The sequence below is a fragment of the Dermacentor albipictus genome, chromosome 5 (genome assembly GCF_038994185.2).
Source record: "Dermacentor albipictus isolate Rhodes 1998 colony chromosome 5, USDA_Dalb.pri_finalv2, whole genome shotgun sequence".
Lineage (NCBI taxonomy): Eukaryota > Metazoa > Arthropoda > Arachnida > Ixodida > Ixodidae > Dermacentor > Dermacentor albipictus.
This window is the reverse complement of record NC_091825.1, coordinates 136,351,060-136,365,333: the sequence shown is the minus strand read 5'-3', so window position 1 is coordinate 136,365,333 and position 14,274 is coordinate 136,351,060. Positions and strand designations below refer to the sequence as shown.

Sequence of the window (14,274 nt, the reverse complement as noted above, 5' to 3'; positions counted from 1 at the left end):
GTACGAATGTAATCTCCATGGTCAAAAATAAAGGTGAACAAATTCTTTTACCCTTCTTCGATATGATGTTCAAGCTTTTTGGGGTTAAGCAAGCCCACGAATAGATTTGTAAATACTATGTGTCCTCATCGGCCACATGCTACTGCTGCAAAGAGGTATAAACATGCAACAGCAGTGATAGGGGAGATTCAGGAAGTGAAAATCCCGGAAGCGGATCTACCCAATATGGAAACCCACAAAATGGAAATTGTGGAAGCGGAACTGGTGTGGGCAACAAATCGGAGAACGGCGACGTAGATAAAAAGTTGGGCCTACTCAGCAAATTCAATGTTGGCACGCGAGTAGAGGGGCTTTAGATAAATCCAGGATACCCTTAGCTTGTCAACTAGTGCACCTAGTCTACCCTCCTGACCTCGCTTTATGATCCAGAAAGCCTGCTTACCTCAAGTGCAAAAAGAAAGAAAGAAAAATGCTGACAGCTGACACGTTGCCACAAGTTAGGTGTTACACCTCTATAATGTACTTGTAATCAACTTGTTGCACATCATGCAAACTTCTATTAGCAGCTCTGTGCGCATTAAAGATACCCGTAGGCTGACAATAATATACAGGTATTATGTCGCAATTTATCTTTTAATCACCATATTTACACGAATGTAAGTCAACCTATATTTTTAAATATGAAAATATGAAGCAGGGGGGGTCGATTTACAATCTAAACCAAAACATGGCACCGCCAAAGAAAGCGGGACCAACGAGATATCAGGGGAGCTACAATGTAGTTACAATTTTACGATTGCTCTATGGCCCTACCCATAGTTTTTGCTATCCCGTGTGTTCGTTTGCTTTTCGGAAGGATTTTTCAACATTTTTTAGCGTTTTACAGTGCACACAACACTCATGGGGGGTGTCGATAGTTGATGGAAGATGGACAAGATGTCGTGGTGCAGTTGTTTGCCAAATGTGGAATTTCGCTGGGCGACGACTTGTTGTGGGACCGTAGCAGTGATGACGATGACAGCACCAGTGAGGACAATGGCACAAGTGAAGACGAGTAGTCTAGTGACCATGCCAGCTACTAATAAATTTTCGTTATGGCATGCACCCTCGGGTATGCTCTATTTTTTTTTTTTGCCCCTGTCACACACGATATGAGGGGGTCGACTTACATTCGAGTCGACTTACAATTGTGTAAATACGGTAAGCAAACAGAGGTGCGCTCACTTCCACTGCTTTATGGGTCAAAATACTGATACGAGAAATTCAACGTAGCATCGCCACCCATAGTTTGTGTTTGCATCTTTTCTAGCTCACCAAGCCTCTTGTCACAATAAGAGTGGCTTTTTCAGTATAGTAGAAGGATACTTTACTAATACAGCTCAACTTATTTCTCTTTAGTGACTCTTCCAAGACTCAGTCCTTTATTCAAATGAGCTAATGCTCATTAGAACATTCTTTACACATAAGAGCACACACTCAATAGAAAGCATTTAAAAAGAATATAAAATTTATTTGTATAAAATGATGATGCTGGCAATAAATACTTTGCAGAACACAATTAAAAACAATTATGTACATTGTCTTCTATAAAACTCTTGCTTCCAAGGTCCAGTTATATAATGATGAATATTTCCTTGTTCTATAGCACCTGCAAGCAAGCAAAAAAAAAAGGGCAAAAGAATAACATTGGCAAGGCATAACCTGAAAGACACATGGTAACAGGGCTAGACTACTTGTGATCTTTCTATGACAACATGCACAGTTTTGAAAGGCAACAAGTAAGCTAATCAAGTGTAGTTAAGAGGATTTCTTTCTATGCTTTCAAGCATGTACCAAGACTGAGCAAATAAATTCATCACACTTTGCAGACTTACATGCGATGACCAACTTAATTAGGTCATGTAGTATGTGTTTAGAAAAATTCGCAATAAAAGAGATTTGAGTTCGATAGACACTCTCCGCAGCTACCACGAAAGAAAAAGTCAGGTGCACTCTTACTTCACTTTTTTGCGTAAAAAAGATTTTCCTTGTACATGCCATTAAAATGCAAACTAGCGCCAATATGTCGCAAACTAGTGTCAACACTCAAGAAACAATCAATCAATCAATAGAACAAGAATAGCTAATTATAACTCAGTCCTGGAGTTTCTGCAACTCAAATCACATTTAGGGGTCATGCATTCAACGCACCTGAATTATCTATGTGCAATTCCATTCACACAAGTGTTGCTTTATTGCCAGAGTCTTGGTCCTCATACCACGCAATCATTTCCTCATGAAAGGCATCTGCAACTGATGATCTGTCCAGGTTCAAACTGCTGTCTGCACTACGGCTGGTATGCGGTTCCTCAACAGCACTGCAGAACAAGCACAAACACCACAATCTGTACCAATATGAACTAGAGCATTTCAAACATATTTCATATATGGATTTGTATGAAGTCCAGCGGTGGAAGATACTTCACTCCAATGCCTCAAACAATACAGTTCAACCATCAAAAAATAAAATCACTTCAGACGCAAAACAAACAACACTAATTTACAACCAAACTACATTATTAGCAAACATTGCATGGTACAGCTGTGTGTTGTGTGATGTATGTTGCATATGAACCACTCAAGGCCCCACTCCACAGCAAATTATTGCACACTTTTTACCATGCACTATTATTTGACTGGTGAACATGTTACACAAAGAAAAAATTAATCAAGAGATGTGTCAGATTGTCTTAGCTACAATTACCATAAGATCTTACGTATCTTAACAATATGTGTTGTGCAGATCCTGCGTAGATTCCAAAGGGGCCATGGAATTACTCGGGAGGTATCATATAGACTCGTGCAACGGCCGCACTTGTGTAAGAAGTCAGACCCTCAACTTGGCAGCATAAAAGTAATAAAAAAAGAAGGGGGAGAGAGAGGAAAGGCAAACAAAAAAAGCATTTTTCCAGCTTGTCTCCTCCGATTCTGAGTGTGTGGACTATGGTGTCGACGGAAATTGTTGTAAATAGCTTTGAAGTCACTGACATAACTGAAGCCATGGATGGTACGTGGGACGACTGTATTCATAGGTGTGCTAGTACCAACCCAAGCCTGAGCAGGGATAACAGTGGCAAGTACTAGATGGGCAACCAGCACATGATGTGCATGCATGAACAAGTAATGCATTATGAAAACAACATTGTTCACTCTGTTGGCACACAGGGATCATGATGATTATGTATGGTCGTAAACATTCGACTAACATGACTGGCCTCCTCTATAAGGGCTGCACCTAGTCAAAAATTGTGAAAAAAAAAAAGAAAGTACATCCCTTACACATGTGCATACAGTAGTGGTGGCCTAGATAGTTGGCCATTGTCTATCTAAAGGCAGCAAACTTGTTTAAACAAGGCCATACACTAGATCACACAATTGCGGATTCAGTGCTCATGTTGTGTGATTTAATGTGTCTCAACAAGTGCACTGCCTCTACAATGATAATGGGATTACAACTGTTACAAGGCTAGCTGGCTGCGTACTTACGCCATTCCATCTGGAGGACTTCTTTCCACCATTTTCATGTGTTCAGCTAGTGAGGAATGAGCGGGTAGCTGTTCATCCCTCTCCCTAGACACATTATCAGCAGCAAGAGGAGACATGAGCACTGGAGATACAAGGCCACTCGAGTTGCCAGACTGGCTCGGGCTTCTTGTCGAGTCCTGGCTTCCCGATGGTTTACGATGCTTTGTGCTGTACTTGTAGAAGTCCGAGATCTCATAAGGCTTAGTCTCTTCCCAGTAAGGTTGAAAGTGCCCCACTGTGACAATGTTCAGCTCGACACCTGGCATCGTTTTTGGGCTTGGCTGAGGCACTGGAGAACAAATCTTGTCCCTTTCAAGCTGCGGGCTTTCGACCGCCACTCTGCCTTCTCGACAGCTGTTGTGACGGGACAACATGCCTACAGGGCCCTGGACTGCCTCAGGCAAGCTTTCACTGCCTGATGACAATACCGAGATGTGAGAAGGTGATGAAGGGGGTGGCTCCTGTTGTTTCGACGGCTTCCTTGCCGGAAGAGGGGAGTCAAGAGACGTCTCCACCCAGTCCTTGGCACGATGCTTCAGGGTTTCAGTACTATACGACTGAGTGACTGAAGCAAATGCCCTCGAGGAAGACACGGTCACTGATGCAGTGTGGTTGCTGTAAGAGCCACTGTGTCCCTCTTGTAGTGTCTCTAGCTTTGCACTGTGAGCTGCATTATAGCCAGTCGGGCTGGTGGGCTGACTGTGGTAAGGGTCTGGATGAACCCGCTGTAACACTGGGTAGTTGGCGGCAGACATGCTAGACAACGGCCTACTCGGAAAGTTGTCACCACACACCTCCTGCAGCTTCTTTCGGTGGGCAAGGTGGTGTTGAATGAGGGCTGGCGACATTGGTGGCTTGTGGTACACTGGACCAGGATCGGTGGGACGGTGCACTGCTTCTTGGTAGCGCAGTCTTCCATCGCTGTCCACAGGAACAAACACAGGCACTCCACAATCGTCAATGTGCCGCACCATGTTTTCATGGTATGAGTGAGACTTGACAGGGTGGTGGTTTCCCCCGACTATGGGGCTCGGTGGTGGTGGAAAGCTTTCAGGGTAGGACAGTGAGCCAGAGATTGTCCGCCGCTGCTGCAGTGGCGATGCTGTGCGATACTGCTGCTGGATGTGTGGTGGGAGGCGGGGGTGGCTTTCAACTCTCTCTATCTGTGCACACTGCATCGGTGTGCACTGACCTTGCATGTAGTGAGCTGGAGAGCATTGAGCTGGTGCAGAATGCCCAGGAGTACACTGCATTGGTGTACACTGGCCAGGAGTAAACTGCACTGTTGCACACTGCCCTAGTGCACACTGCCCTGGCACACACTGTCCTGGCGCACACTGTCCTGGCGCACACTGCCGTGGCGCACACTGCCGTGGCGCACACTGCCCTGGCACACACTGCCCTGGCACACACTGCCCTGGTGAACACTGTACTGGGGCACACTGCCCTGGTGAACACTGTACTGGGGCACACTGCCCTGGTGCACACTGCCCTGGCACACACTGTAATGGTGCACACTGCACTGGTGCACACTGTCCCGGTGGACAGGCAGGAGGGGCGAAGGAAGGGCCAGTCCAGACTGGAGCAGTTGACTTGGGAGGCGTTGCTGAGTCACGTTTGGTGGGGGACGCTGGCTGCAATGAGGTGCCAGCAACACGACGGTGATGTCGTCGGTTGCCTTCCAGGCTGTTATGCCTGGACACCAACCCCAGGTCCTGGGGTTCTGTAGGACTGCTTGTCATAAGATCGTCTTGGCTGTCAAATGCCTGGCTGGTCCTTTGTGTTGGCACGCTGTAAAGATTGCTCCCTTCCAAACTCACCCCTGACTCAAACCTGCACAAGAGAAACAGAGAAGAGAAATCTCATTATATATTTATGCGATCCCACAGCATACATACAGCACACTTCAACAGTATCAACTGTACTGCGGCTCATTGTGCAGCTGCAATGTGCTTTTGGGTGCATAGAGGGCATCACTGCAAAGAGTGCAGTTGTGCATATTGAACACACACCATGCGGTTTCATTGAAGACTGTCGTCAAAAACTTCAAGGTGATGGGAATCTCAAACAGTAGGGATGGTATTGAAGACGACCAGCTTTGGAAGGGTGCTGGTGAAGCGAGAAAGTCACACAGTGAGGGTAGCGGAAGCCATGAGAATGATTACAAGGTGTTCATAGTTGGCCGCCAGTGGTTTCATTATATTCTGCATAGCAGTCGGGGCTTCGGTGAAAGGCTTGAGTATAGCCATCAAAAACATGCCTCGTGCAAGGCCCACACCCCTTAAAAAATCTGCAAGAAGGAATGCCTTACAAGGGTAAATAGAGTATTTATGCTGCAACTCACACAAAAATAAAACTGGCTTCCGACTCGCTTTGCAAATGTGGCACATTTTGGGACACATTAGGAAACAGTACCTGTCTCTGTACGGAGACTTGAGCGGTACTGGACTGGAGCCTGCTGAACCCGAGCTGGTGAGCGTTGGGTACTGCTGGCGGCGGTATGCAGTTCTCGTCTGGTAAATATTGCTGGGGGCATAGCCGGAGCCATAGCCGGTCCAGACCGCACCGGGGGACGCAGTCCTGACAGGAGCCACCCGATGTTTGCAGGGGCTGGCTGGCGCAGAGACAGAGGCCAGTGATGGTGAAAGCCGCATGTCAGCGGGCACCGAGCTGACCGTAGGAAGGCGGCCACGTTTCTGCAAAGGGTTACAAAGCAGTCTTCTTTAAAGCAGGCTTCTTTAAGCAGGCTTCTTTAAGCAGGCTTCTTTAAGCAGGCTTCTTTAAGCAGATTTCTTTATCATGGGGAGTGGAAGAAGGGCTATGTTGCATAGCATGTGACAACATTCGTATAGCACACAGCACAGGTTAGTGAAAGATATTTCGATCAATTGGTGGACAAATTTTGACTTGAATACAGCATGAAACTACAGCACCATTCCTATCTTTCTGCGCATTTTTGTTCTAATGACATGGTGTATTCAAGTAATAAGGTGACACAGGGTTATTTTGAGTATACATGGAAACTACAGTAAACAGGTGCTATTCTGCTGCAGATTAAACATGGCTGTGCCACCTCAAGATCAAGTCCCCATCTCATGCTCACCAGCAGAACATCACAGCTGCTTAACCACTGAGGCAGGCTTAAAGGGGCCCTGAACCACCCCTCGGGCTTGGTGAAATAACATAATTCACGAGCAGCATATGCTGCTGTGAACATCTCAGTCAAATTTTACTGTCGTACGCGGTGCACGGAGCTCACAAGTGGATTGCGATGTCACCTTTCTCTCACACACTCTTTTCAACGGAAGACCCTGTCCTCACCCTCTCCTGAAATCTTTATTTCATCATCGGATGCTTTATTTCATCGTTCCCTTAGACGGCTGCTACTGGCCAATAGCTGACATGAAGCTGTGGTCACCTACATGGCGTAGATACTGTGGCCGACGCGGGGTGCCGCCACGAGTCCACTGGCTAAGCGCACTGCAGCTCGCTGAGGACAACGGCATTTGGCTTATGTTTAGTGAGTAGAAGGCACAAAAGGCAGAAGTTGTGGCGTCTACGTTAACATCCAAAATGAAATTGTGCAAGGCATTGAAGAAGGAACAGGAGCACAGCAGAGGCTGTGCTTGACTGCCAATAACTCCACTTCTGCTGAATGCATTGAAGTACTTTTTGCGGTAAAGTATTTCTGAAATGACCTATTTTCACTTCAAATACCTTTCTCCCCTTCGATAATAAGTGGTTTGGGGCCCCTTTAACTTACGGGATAATGATACACACGATTAATGCCATGAAGATTCCTAGGTCTTGCACAAGTTGTGAATAAGTTTCATATATACAAGCTACAAATACGAAATAAAAAAAAAAATAAAGAAAGGAAGATTGATTTCCTTTTGGCCCGATTTCACAGGTCTTTATATGGCAATTTACATTGTTTAGGTGTTAACAGGTCTTCAAGTGTGGCCTCACTGAGCTCTGCAAGCAAACCCATCAAAATCCTCACCTATGCAACTGGTAACCTATAAGAGGCCCTTTATGTCACAAAAAAGAGAGAGGACACATACCAAAAGGTGTTCTAATAAGTATTAGAAGCTCCAGCCTCCCTGCAGAAGTCAAAACTTCTAATACGTACTAACAACACCTTTTGGTTGGAGTCCTTTTTTTTAACAGTATGAATTTACTACCAGACCAGACGTGATGCCATCAAACTACTGACTTCAAGAAGTCTTTCAACGTGAATATTGCAGCATGTCCATGCGTGCATTCATTTGAGTGTTGTCATAGCAGGTATCATGTCTCATCTAAGACCTCGACCAGCCCTTGAAGACATTGCCGGTCACCGTAAATAACTGTCATTGCTTTCTGTATTTTTATGAATGGTTATTTACACCTAAATAAACAGTCAGTGACCAGCTCTGCTACTGTCTGTCAATCTCATTTGCAAGGTACAAGAGTCTAGTGGTTTCATCAGATCAGGTAGTAGGCCAAAAGTGACAATACTGTCCCCAATACCCACAATCACTAATGAAAACAGAAATTGTTGGGGTTTGACATTAAAAGTCCCACAGTACATGAGCAACTTGATATTACATGAGCCTTTCCGAGTTCGGCCTCCATCAGAATGCAGCCACGACCGTTCAGATTTGAAACAGCAACCCTGTGCAGCAGCAGTTTGTCACAGCCGCAGAGCCACCATAGGCGATTCAATAAAACAGAAGAAAAAAGACTAATACTGCAAAGAATTCAATGTATGTCCATACAATGGCAGCAATTGCTTTACCTCTGTTAAGAGGCCGCCATAGCTGCCCAGCTTCGGCGATGCTGTGGGGCTGACATCTGATGTATTGCTGCTTCCTCTAAATGGAGTGTCTGAGAAGGAAGAGAAGACAGTCTTAGTTTGTAAAGAAGTTCTCGGCTTTGCATAGCTCAGAAAAAATACCAGTAAGGGAAAGGATTCGGATTGATTTTGATAAATGCCTACAAATAAGAGCACAGATTCTAGGTGTACTTCGAAATTTCTAGACCATTTGCATGCAACTATTGCTTACCACTGCCCGCAGTGCTCTGGCTGATGTTGTCCTCACTTGGTTCTGCAAGAGAGAAAATGCTACTTGAGTGTCATATAATGGAGGTTGCAATACTTTCAAGGTACAATTTTGTCAAGTAAAGAATCATAATGCAACCACCGAGTACCTAATTAGTAACAAGCAAGTACCTAACTATCAATGATAGTCAGCAAACACTCTGAGCTAACATAGCCACCAGCATTCAAGGCTGGTTAACAAATGCATATCCAGTAAGGATTTATCTGCCAACAGCATCCACTTGCACTCATGGCTAATTGCTGCAGGAGGATGCCGTAACAGAGAATTAAAGCAGTGTTAATTCCGAAGAGAATGACTGCACTTGCATAAATAAAGGCGATCCAGAAGTCAAGGAACAGACACTGATGCATCAAACAAGAGCACATGTCACAAATAATTCTGTTTTAGCAGATTAAGAAGAAAAAAAAGCATACTGACCATCATCAGACTGCTGCACAGGTTTGAGTTTACCACAATTCTTCTGCTTTTTTAGCGTTCCCAGTTTTTCTTCAACTTGCTTGAGCTATAAATAAACGGGAGGTTAAAACTGGTGATGAGCAAGTCATCAGTGACGGATGAGACAGCCAGACTACTTATCTAAAGTACAACATGCGAAACAGCAGCAATTGCCTCGACATGCCTTTTCATGTGCCTGCTGATAGCACAACTTTCGCTGCCTCCTCAGGCTCCTGTCTGCACTCATGTCACTGGCCAACCTCAGAGCAGCACTTGTTATCTTGTTCTGCAGCTCATACTCCAGCTCCAGTGAGCTTAGTGTCTCCTCCTGGAATTAAAGGCAAGACAGAAGATTGCGGGGCAGTCCTTCACCTCGTCGAGTCAAAAAGTTCCAAAATAGTGGCAGCTGTAGAACACAGGCCAATGAACTTCTTCCAGTAATTTATTCATTATAATTGAATAGTTGTAGCAGTGCTTGACCTACATCCTGTCCAAGCAATAGTAACTCATTCCTCTCCATGGCACCCATTTCTCATTGCTTATTATCGTTATGGTGTGCACTTTCAGTCTTGAAAATGCTGGATCCATTGGCGCATAAATCTGTCAAGCAACAATGATCCCTATCAATGTATATATCGCTCGTTTCAGTCAATGCTAACTTTTGCACTTACATTTGTACTGACTACTAGGCATAACAAAGGCATTTTACTTTGGATGTTACTTTCATACAGGGTTTGACTGTCCATCAAATTTCCTAGAAAAAAAAAAGATTTCTGAAACCATTACTGTACAGAGCGCAGACCTGTTCACAGCAACACAGGAGCATGTAGTCAACAGAAAGGTTCATGCTGTTTGCTGTTCACACGTGTGCTGCAACAGAAAGATACCTATCTTCAGGCCATATCTATGTTGTAAAGAATGTGAGTCATTGTTTCCTTGTGTGCTGGAGTCACACTCAGAGTCAGAGAGATGCTGATGACACACCACCGTCTCCTTCCAGAATCAAGCCATTGCACATGAAAACCATGGCAGCCTGCAGCTCAGTAAGTAGGTTGTCTTGTTCAGATGCGGGAAGTGCACGGTTCGATCCCCACAGCACGAAACCCACCAGTATGCAAGACAAGTACAAGCAGCTCCTCGGCAAGGAATATGGCTGCTAAGAGGTGCACTGGTTGAGAGAGGTTTGCACAGACAGACCGCTATGCTTGCTACACAAGAACCAAAACAAAGCACCATGCAACTCTTGTGCAGACGAGCATCCTTTTTTGCTGCACACACTTGTACCTTCACCAACCACATAAAAAGATACGAGCCCATGGTGCTGCACCCACCTTGCTCTTCGCATTGGACAGCAGCTGGTCATCAAGGATGAAGGCTGTGCCGACACGCCGACGCACCTGCGGAGGAGGCTCCCCAGGCTCTAGGGGCATCTCTGGAGGCAGCTCGCCCGTCACTTCGCCCTCCTTGAGGCACACAGACTTCAGCTCCTCAATCTTCTTTCGCAGCGCCTCCTCCAAGGCCTCCTTGCGAGCCTTGAGTGCTGTCAGCATCTCCTGCTTTGCCCGCTCGGCCTCTTCATTCACTTTCTGGTGGTCTGTCTGGTCTGTGGCAGCAGAGAGGACAGAAAATAATGGAAACTTGAATGAGTGGCTCAATTTTGACAGTGGTTGATGTTAAGGGTTCTTTCAGTTCTTAACATGTCTGTATGCTTGTCCACAGGCCACACCACAAAGCTGCCTATCTTCCCGCTACCTCTGCAGCCGATCCAAGCACTTATCTTATGTGGAGGTTGCTGAAAATGTTACTTCAGCACCCAAAATGGACATACAACACTAACCTAGCATCCATTTTCACCTAGTATCATTTTTACTGGCAAAGCGGGATTCTATGTTCAATTCTCTAAGCAGTATTCTTGCAGCAAAGATTGCCCTAGAAGGGTGCCAAAGGCGAAATCCAAAGAAATGGGTCCTAAGAGCAATTTTAATAAAAGTGAGCATGCTTGTACAGGTGCATTAATAGCCAGGGAACCACAGATGCCGCAATAGAAATTTCTTGCAGCGTACGCAAGCAGCTGACCAAATACAAGTGGTACAGCCCACATGCCCATGCTCAGCCAATGCAATGCATTGTCACAACTTCACATTAGATGGCTGTGCCCCTCACCAGGTTTGGCCAGTTTGTGCTAACAAGCGCCTTGCATAGAATGCACGCTAACGATTATGTCTGCTAAGTACAACATTGCTATAAGCCACAGAAAGAGTTGAAATTTCAAACCGAACACTGTTTGCCCTTCTCCTAGAGGGTGCCGCGCTTCCAGCCGGAGAGTCTAAGTATATCATCGCACTGCTGTGACATCACTCACAGTGACACGCGACTTCAAGAATTATTCAAGACATCTGTTATTTGTGTAATCTGTTGCTTCAATAGACGAATTAGAGAAATAATAAAATACACAAACCAAATGTTCGTGTGTTCTTGTTTTACTTCGCACTGCAACAAGAGATGTACTTCCGTTTTGTCTGCTTGTTCCTACGTCGTGCAGTCGCGTGTGTAGACAAAGAAGTATGTCATTTTCTACCTTGATCCAACGCACGATCATGCTCTACGAACCACTTCTGTATGCCTCAGTATTTGCATAGCACTGACTTATACCGCTAGTCAGGTGTTCTCGTGCACAACGTGCAAAATCGTGTGCTGCGTGAAACAAGACAAACGCAATAGCCCGCACGTGATGCCGTCAGCGGAAGTGTACCGTGCAGCAAAAAAGCGAGGGGGAAAAAAATGAAGGCAGGGCCCCCGTGACGTCTTCGTGACGTTTTCGTCATGCAATCCTTGAGCTCCAGTACTGGAGAACGCAGGGAAGAAATTCCGCTTCAGGAGGCTAGACAGGGCGATAGGAGAGAATGTCTCTCTTAGCAGTAGCCTTCACATCCTGAAATCATGGGTTTGTGGCACTGAAATATTTCTATCTTGGCTACTAAGGAACAAACTTCATGAATTCTTGCGGCAGAACACTACCCAGAGGGCACATAACTTCCAGCATATAACCGTAATTTGCTATGTGGCCTGGTGAGGGGCCCTTTAAAGTGATTTCTAATTTTTGCTGATGTGATGGTCTCTAAATTTCTGTTCCCGGAAGACATCTTGCTAACAACACGAATATTATAGCCAGTTTGGAAAAAAGGAAGAAGGAGAGAGCGCCGTCTATGCAGAACTGGGATGCAGCTGTTGATGGCAGAAGCTGTTCCCCTGTCCTTAAAATCACATGTGACACTGTCACTGTATAAGGCATCTGGGCAAAACATGTCCAACAAAAGTAACAAGTACCTTCAATTTTGATGGCAGGAAGACTATGACAACTTGCACTTCTGCTCAGGTTGGATCCTGTGCTGGCTGATGATAAAGACTGGGAGCTTTTAGACAGCTCGGCAGCAAACTTTTCCAGGCAACTTAAGTCTTCAATCTTCCTCTGTAAATGAAGTGAAGTGCAGCCAACATTCACTTTATGTTTGAAAAACCTAAATAGAGAGCTGCAAGGATGATGGAGTTTTAGCATCACTGTACAGAAGCATAGTAACACAGTAGACCGCTGCCTTGCAGTTCCGTTTTGCAAGATAGTTACCATTAGGCGTGGCATAATTTCTTCTAACGCAACTGCCATTCCTCTTTTCTCTTTCTCCTGCTATGAAAAATGAGCAGTAAGCTACAACTAACTTAAGCGGTATAAAAAGACCAGAATTAATGCGCTTACTTCAATAGCCCATTTGTTTAGGAGACATTACAGACAGGAGTAGTAAAGAAATTGTTAAATAAGCAGTACCCAATACTGCAAGCTATTCCTTGAAGAGGTCAATACTTGACTTTTCTTTCACAGAGAAGACTGCGTAAGTAGAAGTGCTGAAAGAAGCTGAATAAATTTCTCAAGCAATTTTAAGCTGTGAACTTGGCAGTGCAATATGCTTGGCAGGATGGATATAATTGGAAAAATGCTTGAAAACTCAACCTAGTTACACATTCAGTAAGTTTGAATTACAAGCAAAGTCGTGCATCTTTTTTGCTGGGAAATATGCTCATCATCTTACCTTGCCAACATTGTTGTCCAAGTAGAACTGATGCTGGGCTATGGCCATTGACCAAATGCTCTTGGTCAGGGCAGGCGTAGCCGCAAACCAAACAACCACCGTCACATTTCCAGGCCCAAAAGTTCTCCTGCTTACAGACACCCTGGAAAATAACAGAAAATAAAAACAAACACAAGACAGCAATGCTGTAGGAAAAAAAAAGTGTCCAGTATTTATTTACTTATGTACAATTGTAATGGTCTTGCTTTTACAGGAATCTGAGCAGGACGAACTGACCCATAAGGCTGCTCACACGTGCAAAGCCTGGCAGAGGTCACTGGATGTTACATTCACAGTATCAGGAGAAGAACACTTCTGTTCCTTATTGTTAAAGAAACAAAAACATCACTGCCAGGCAACACTTTTTTTGTTCTGCAAACTTCCAGGTCATGACCTCGATGATTTGCCTGACAACGACTTGATACACTTTCATATGAATAAGAAAACTATCTAGTGCTTTTTGTTTCACAGTGGACTACAACCGCAAGATATAACATTAGCAAACTGAAACAGGACAATGTTATAAGTAAACAAAATGGGTAGGCAAGGAAATGTTCAGTTACACATGTTGTTACTGGGTTTCTGTGGTAAAGAAGAAAAAAAATATACTTTCCATTCTTTTCTTACTATAATGCACCGTAATGTGATGAGGATGTGCACCCACGTGAAGTTTGCGAAACTAAATTCTCACGCACTGACAATAAATTACACATTTCTTGTTTATTTCTTACCCCTTGTTGCCAGGTGCTTGGCGTGAAACCTGACCACTCAGGCTAAAAAATTTTATAATGCCACATATTTAAAAAACAATGTACAGCAATATGATATTACTGGCCACCTTTGAATGACCTATTATAAGGTCATTCCTGTCTAAGACTAATTAGACATGTCTATGTTGTGTGATAAAGGACACATCTGCAGGCAGCCAAATTGGCTATATTCTCGAATAATTGAACTAATTCTGCAGCGTGAGTCCACTTCTAAGGTATAAATTAGTCACTGAAGTAGCAAATTACATGCTCCACAAACCAGCAAACTGCTTAAATCAT

At 44.5% G+C, this 14,274-nt stretch overlaps 1 protein-coding gene across 8 annotated transcripts in view; it reads right to left on the bottom strand.

Moving 5' to 3' along the window:
• Window positions 1–1,489: 1,489 nt before the first annotated feature.
• The window catches only part of LOC135909254 (uncharacterized), an 87,796-nt gene continuing 75,011 nt past the window's right edge, over window positions 1,490–14,274 (bottom strand). For all 8 annotated transcript variants that reach the window (XM_065441154.1, XM_065441151.1, XM_065441156.1 and 5 more), the window contains 11 exons: window positions 13,187–13,328; window positions 12,432–12,573; window positions 10,436–10,707; window positions 9,289–9,432; window positions 9,087–9,171; window positions 8,613–8,654; window positions 8,345–8,433; window positions 5,980–6,260; window positions 3,526–5,397; window positions 2,191–2,357; window positions 1,490–1,648 (listed from right to left, as the gene is read on the bottom strand). In XM_065441154.1, the coding sequence (XP_065297226.1) occupies window positions 2,216–2,357; window positions 3,526–5,397; window positions 5,980–6,260; window positions 8,345–8,433; window positions 8,613–8,654; window positions 9,087–9,171; window positions 9,289–9,432; window positions 10,436–10,707; window positions 12,432–12,573; window positions 13,187–13,328 (3,211 nt within the window). In that variant the 3' untranslated portion in view covers window positions 1,490–1,648; window positions 2,191–2,215. The remainder of the gene's footprint in view (window positions 1,649–2,190; window positions 2,358–3,525; window positions 5,398–5,979; window positions 6,261–8,344; window positions 8,434–8,612; window positions 8,655–9,086; window positions 9,172–9,288; window positions 9,433–10,435; window positions 10,708–12,431; window positions 12,574–13,186; window positions 13,329–14,274) is intronic.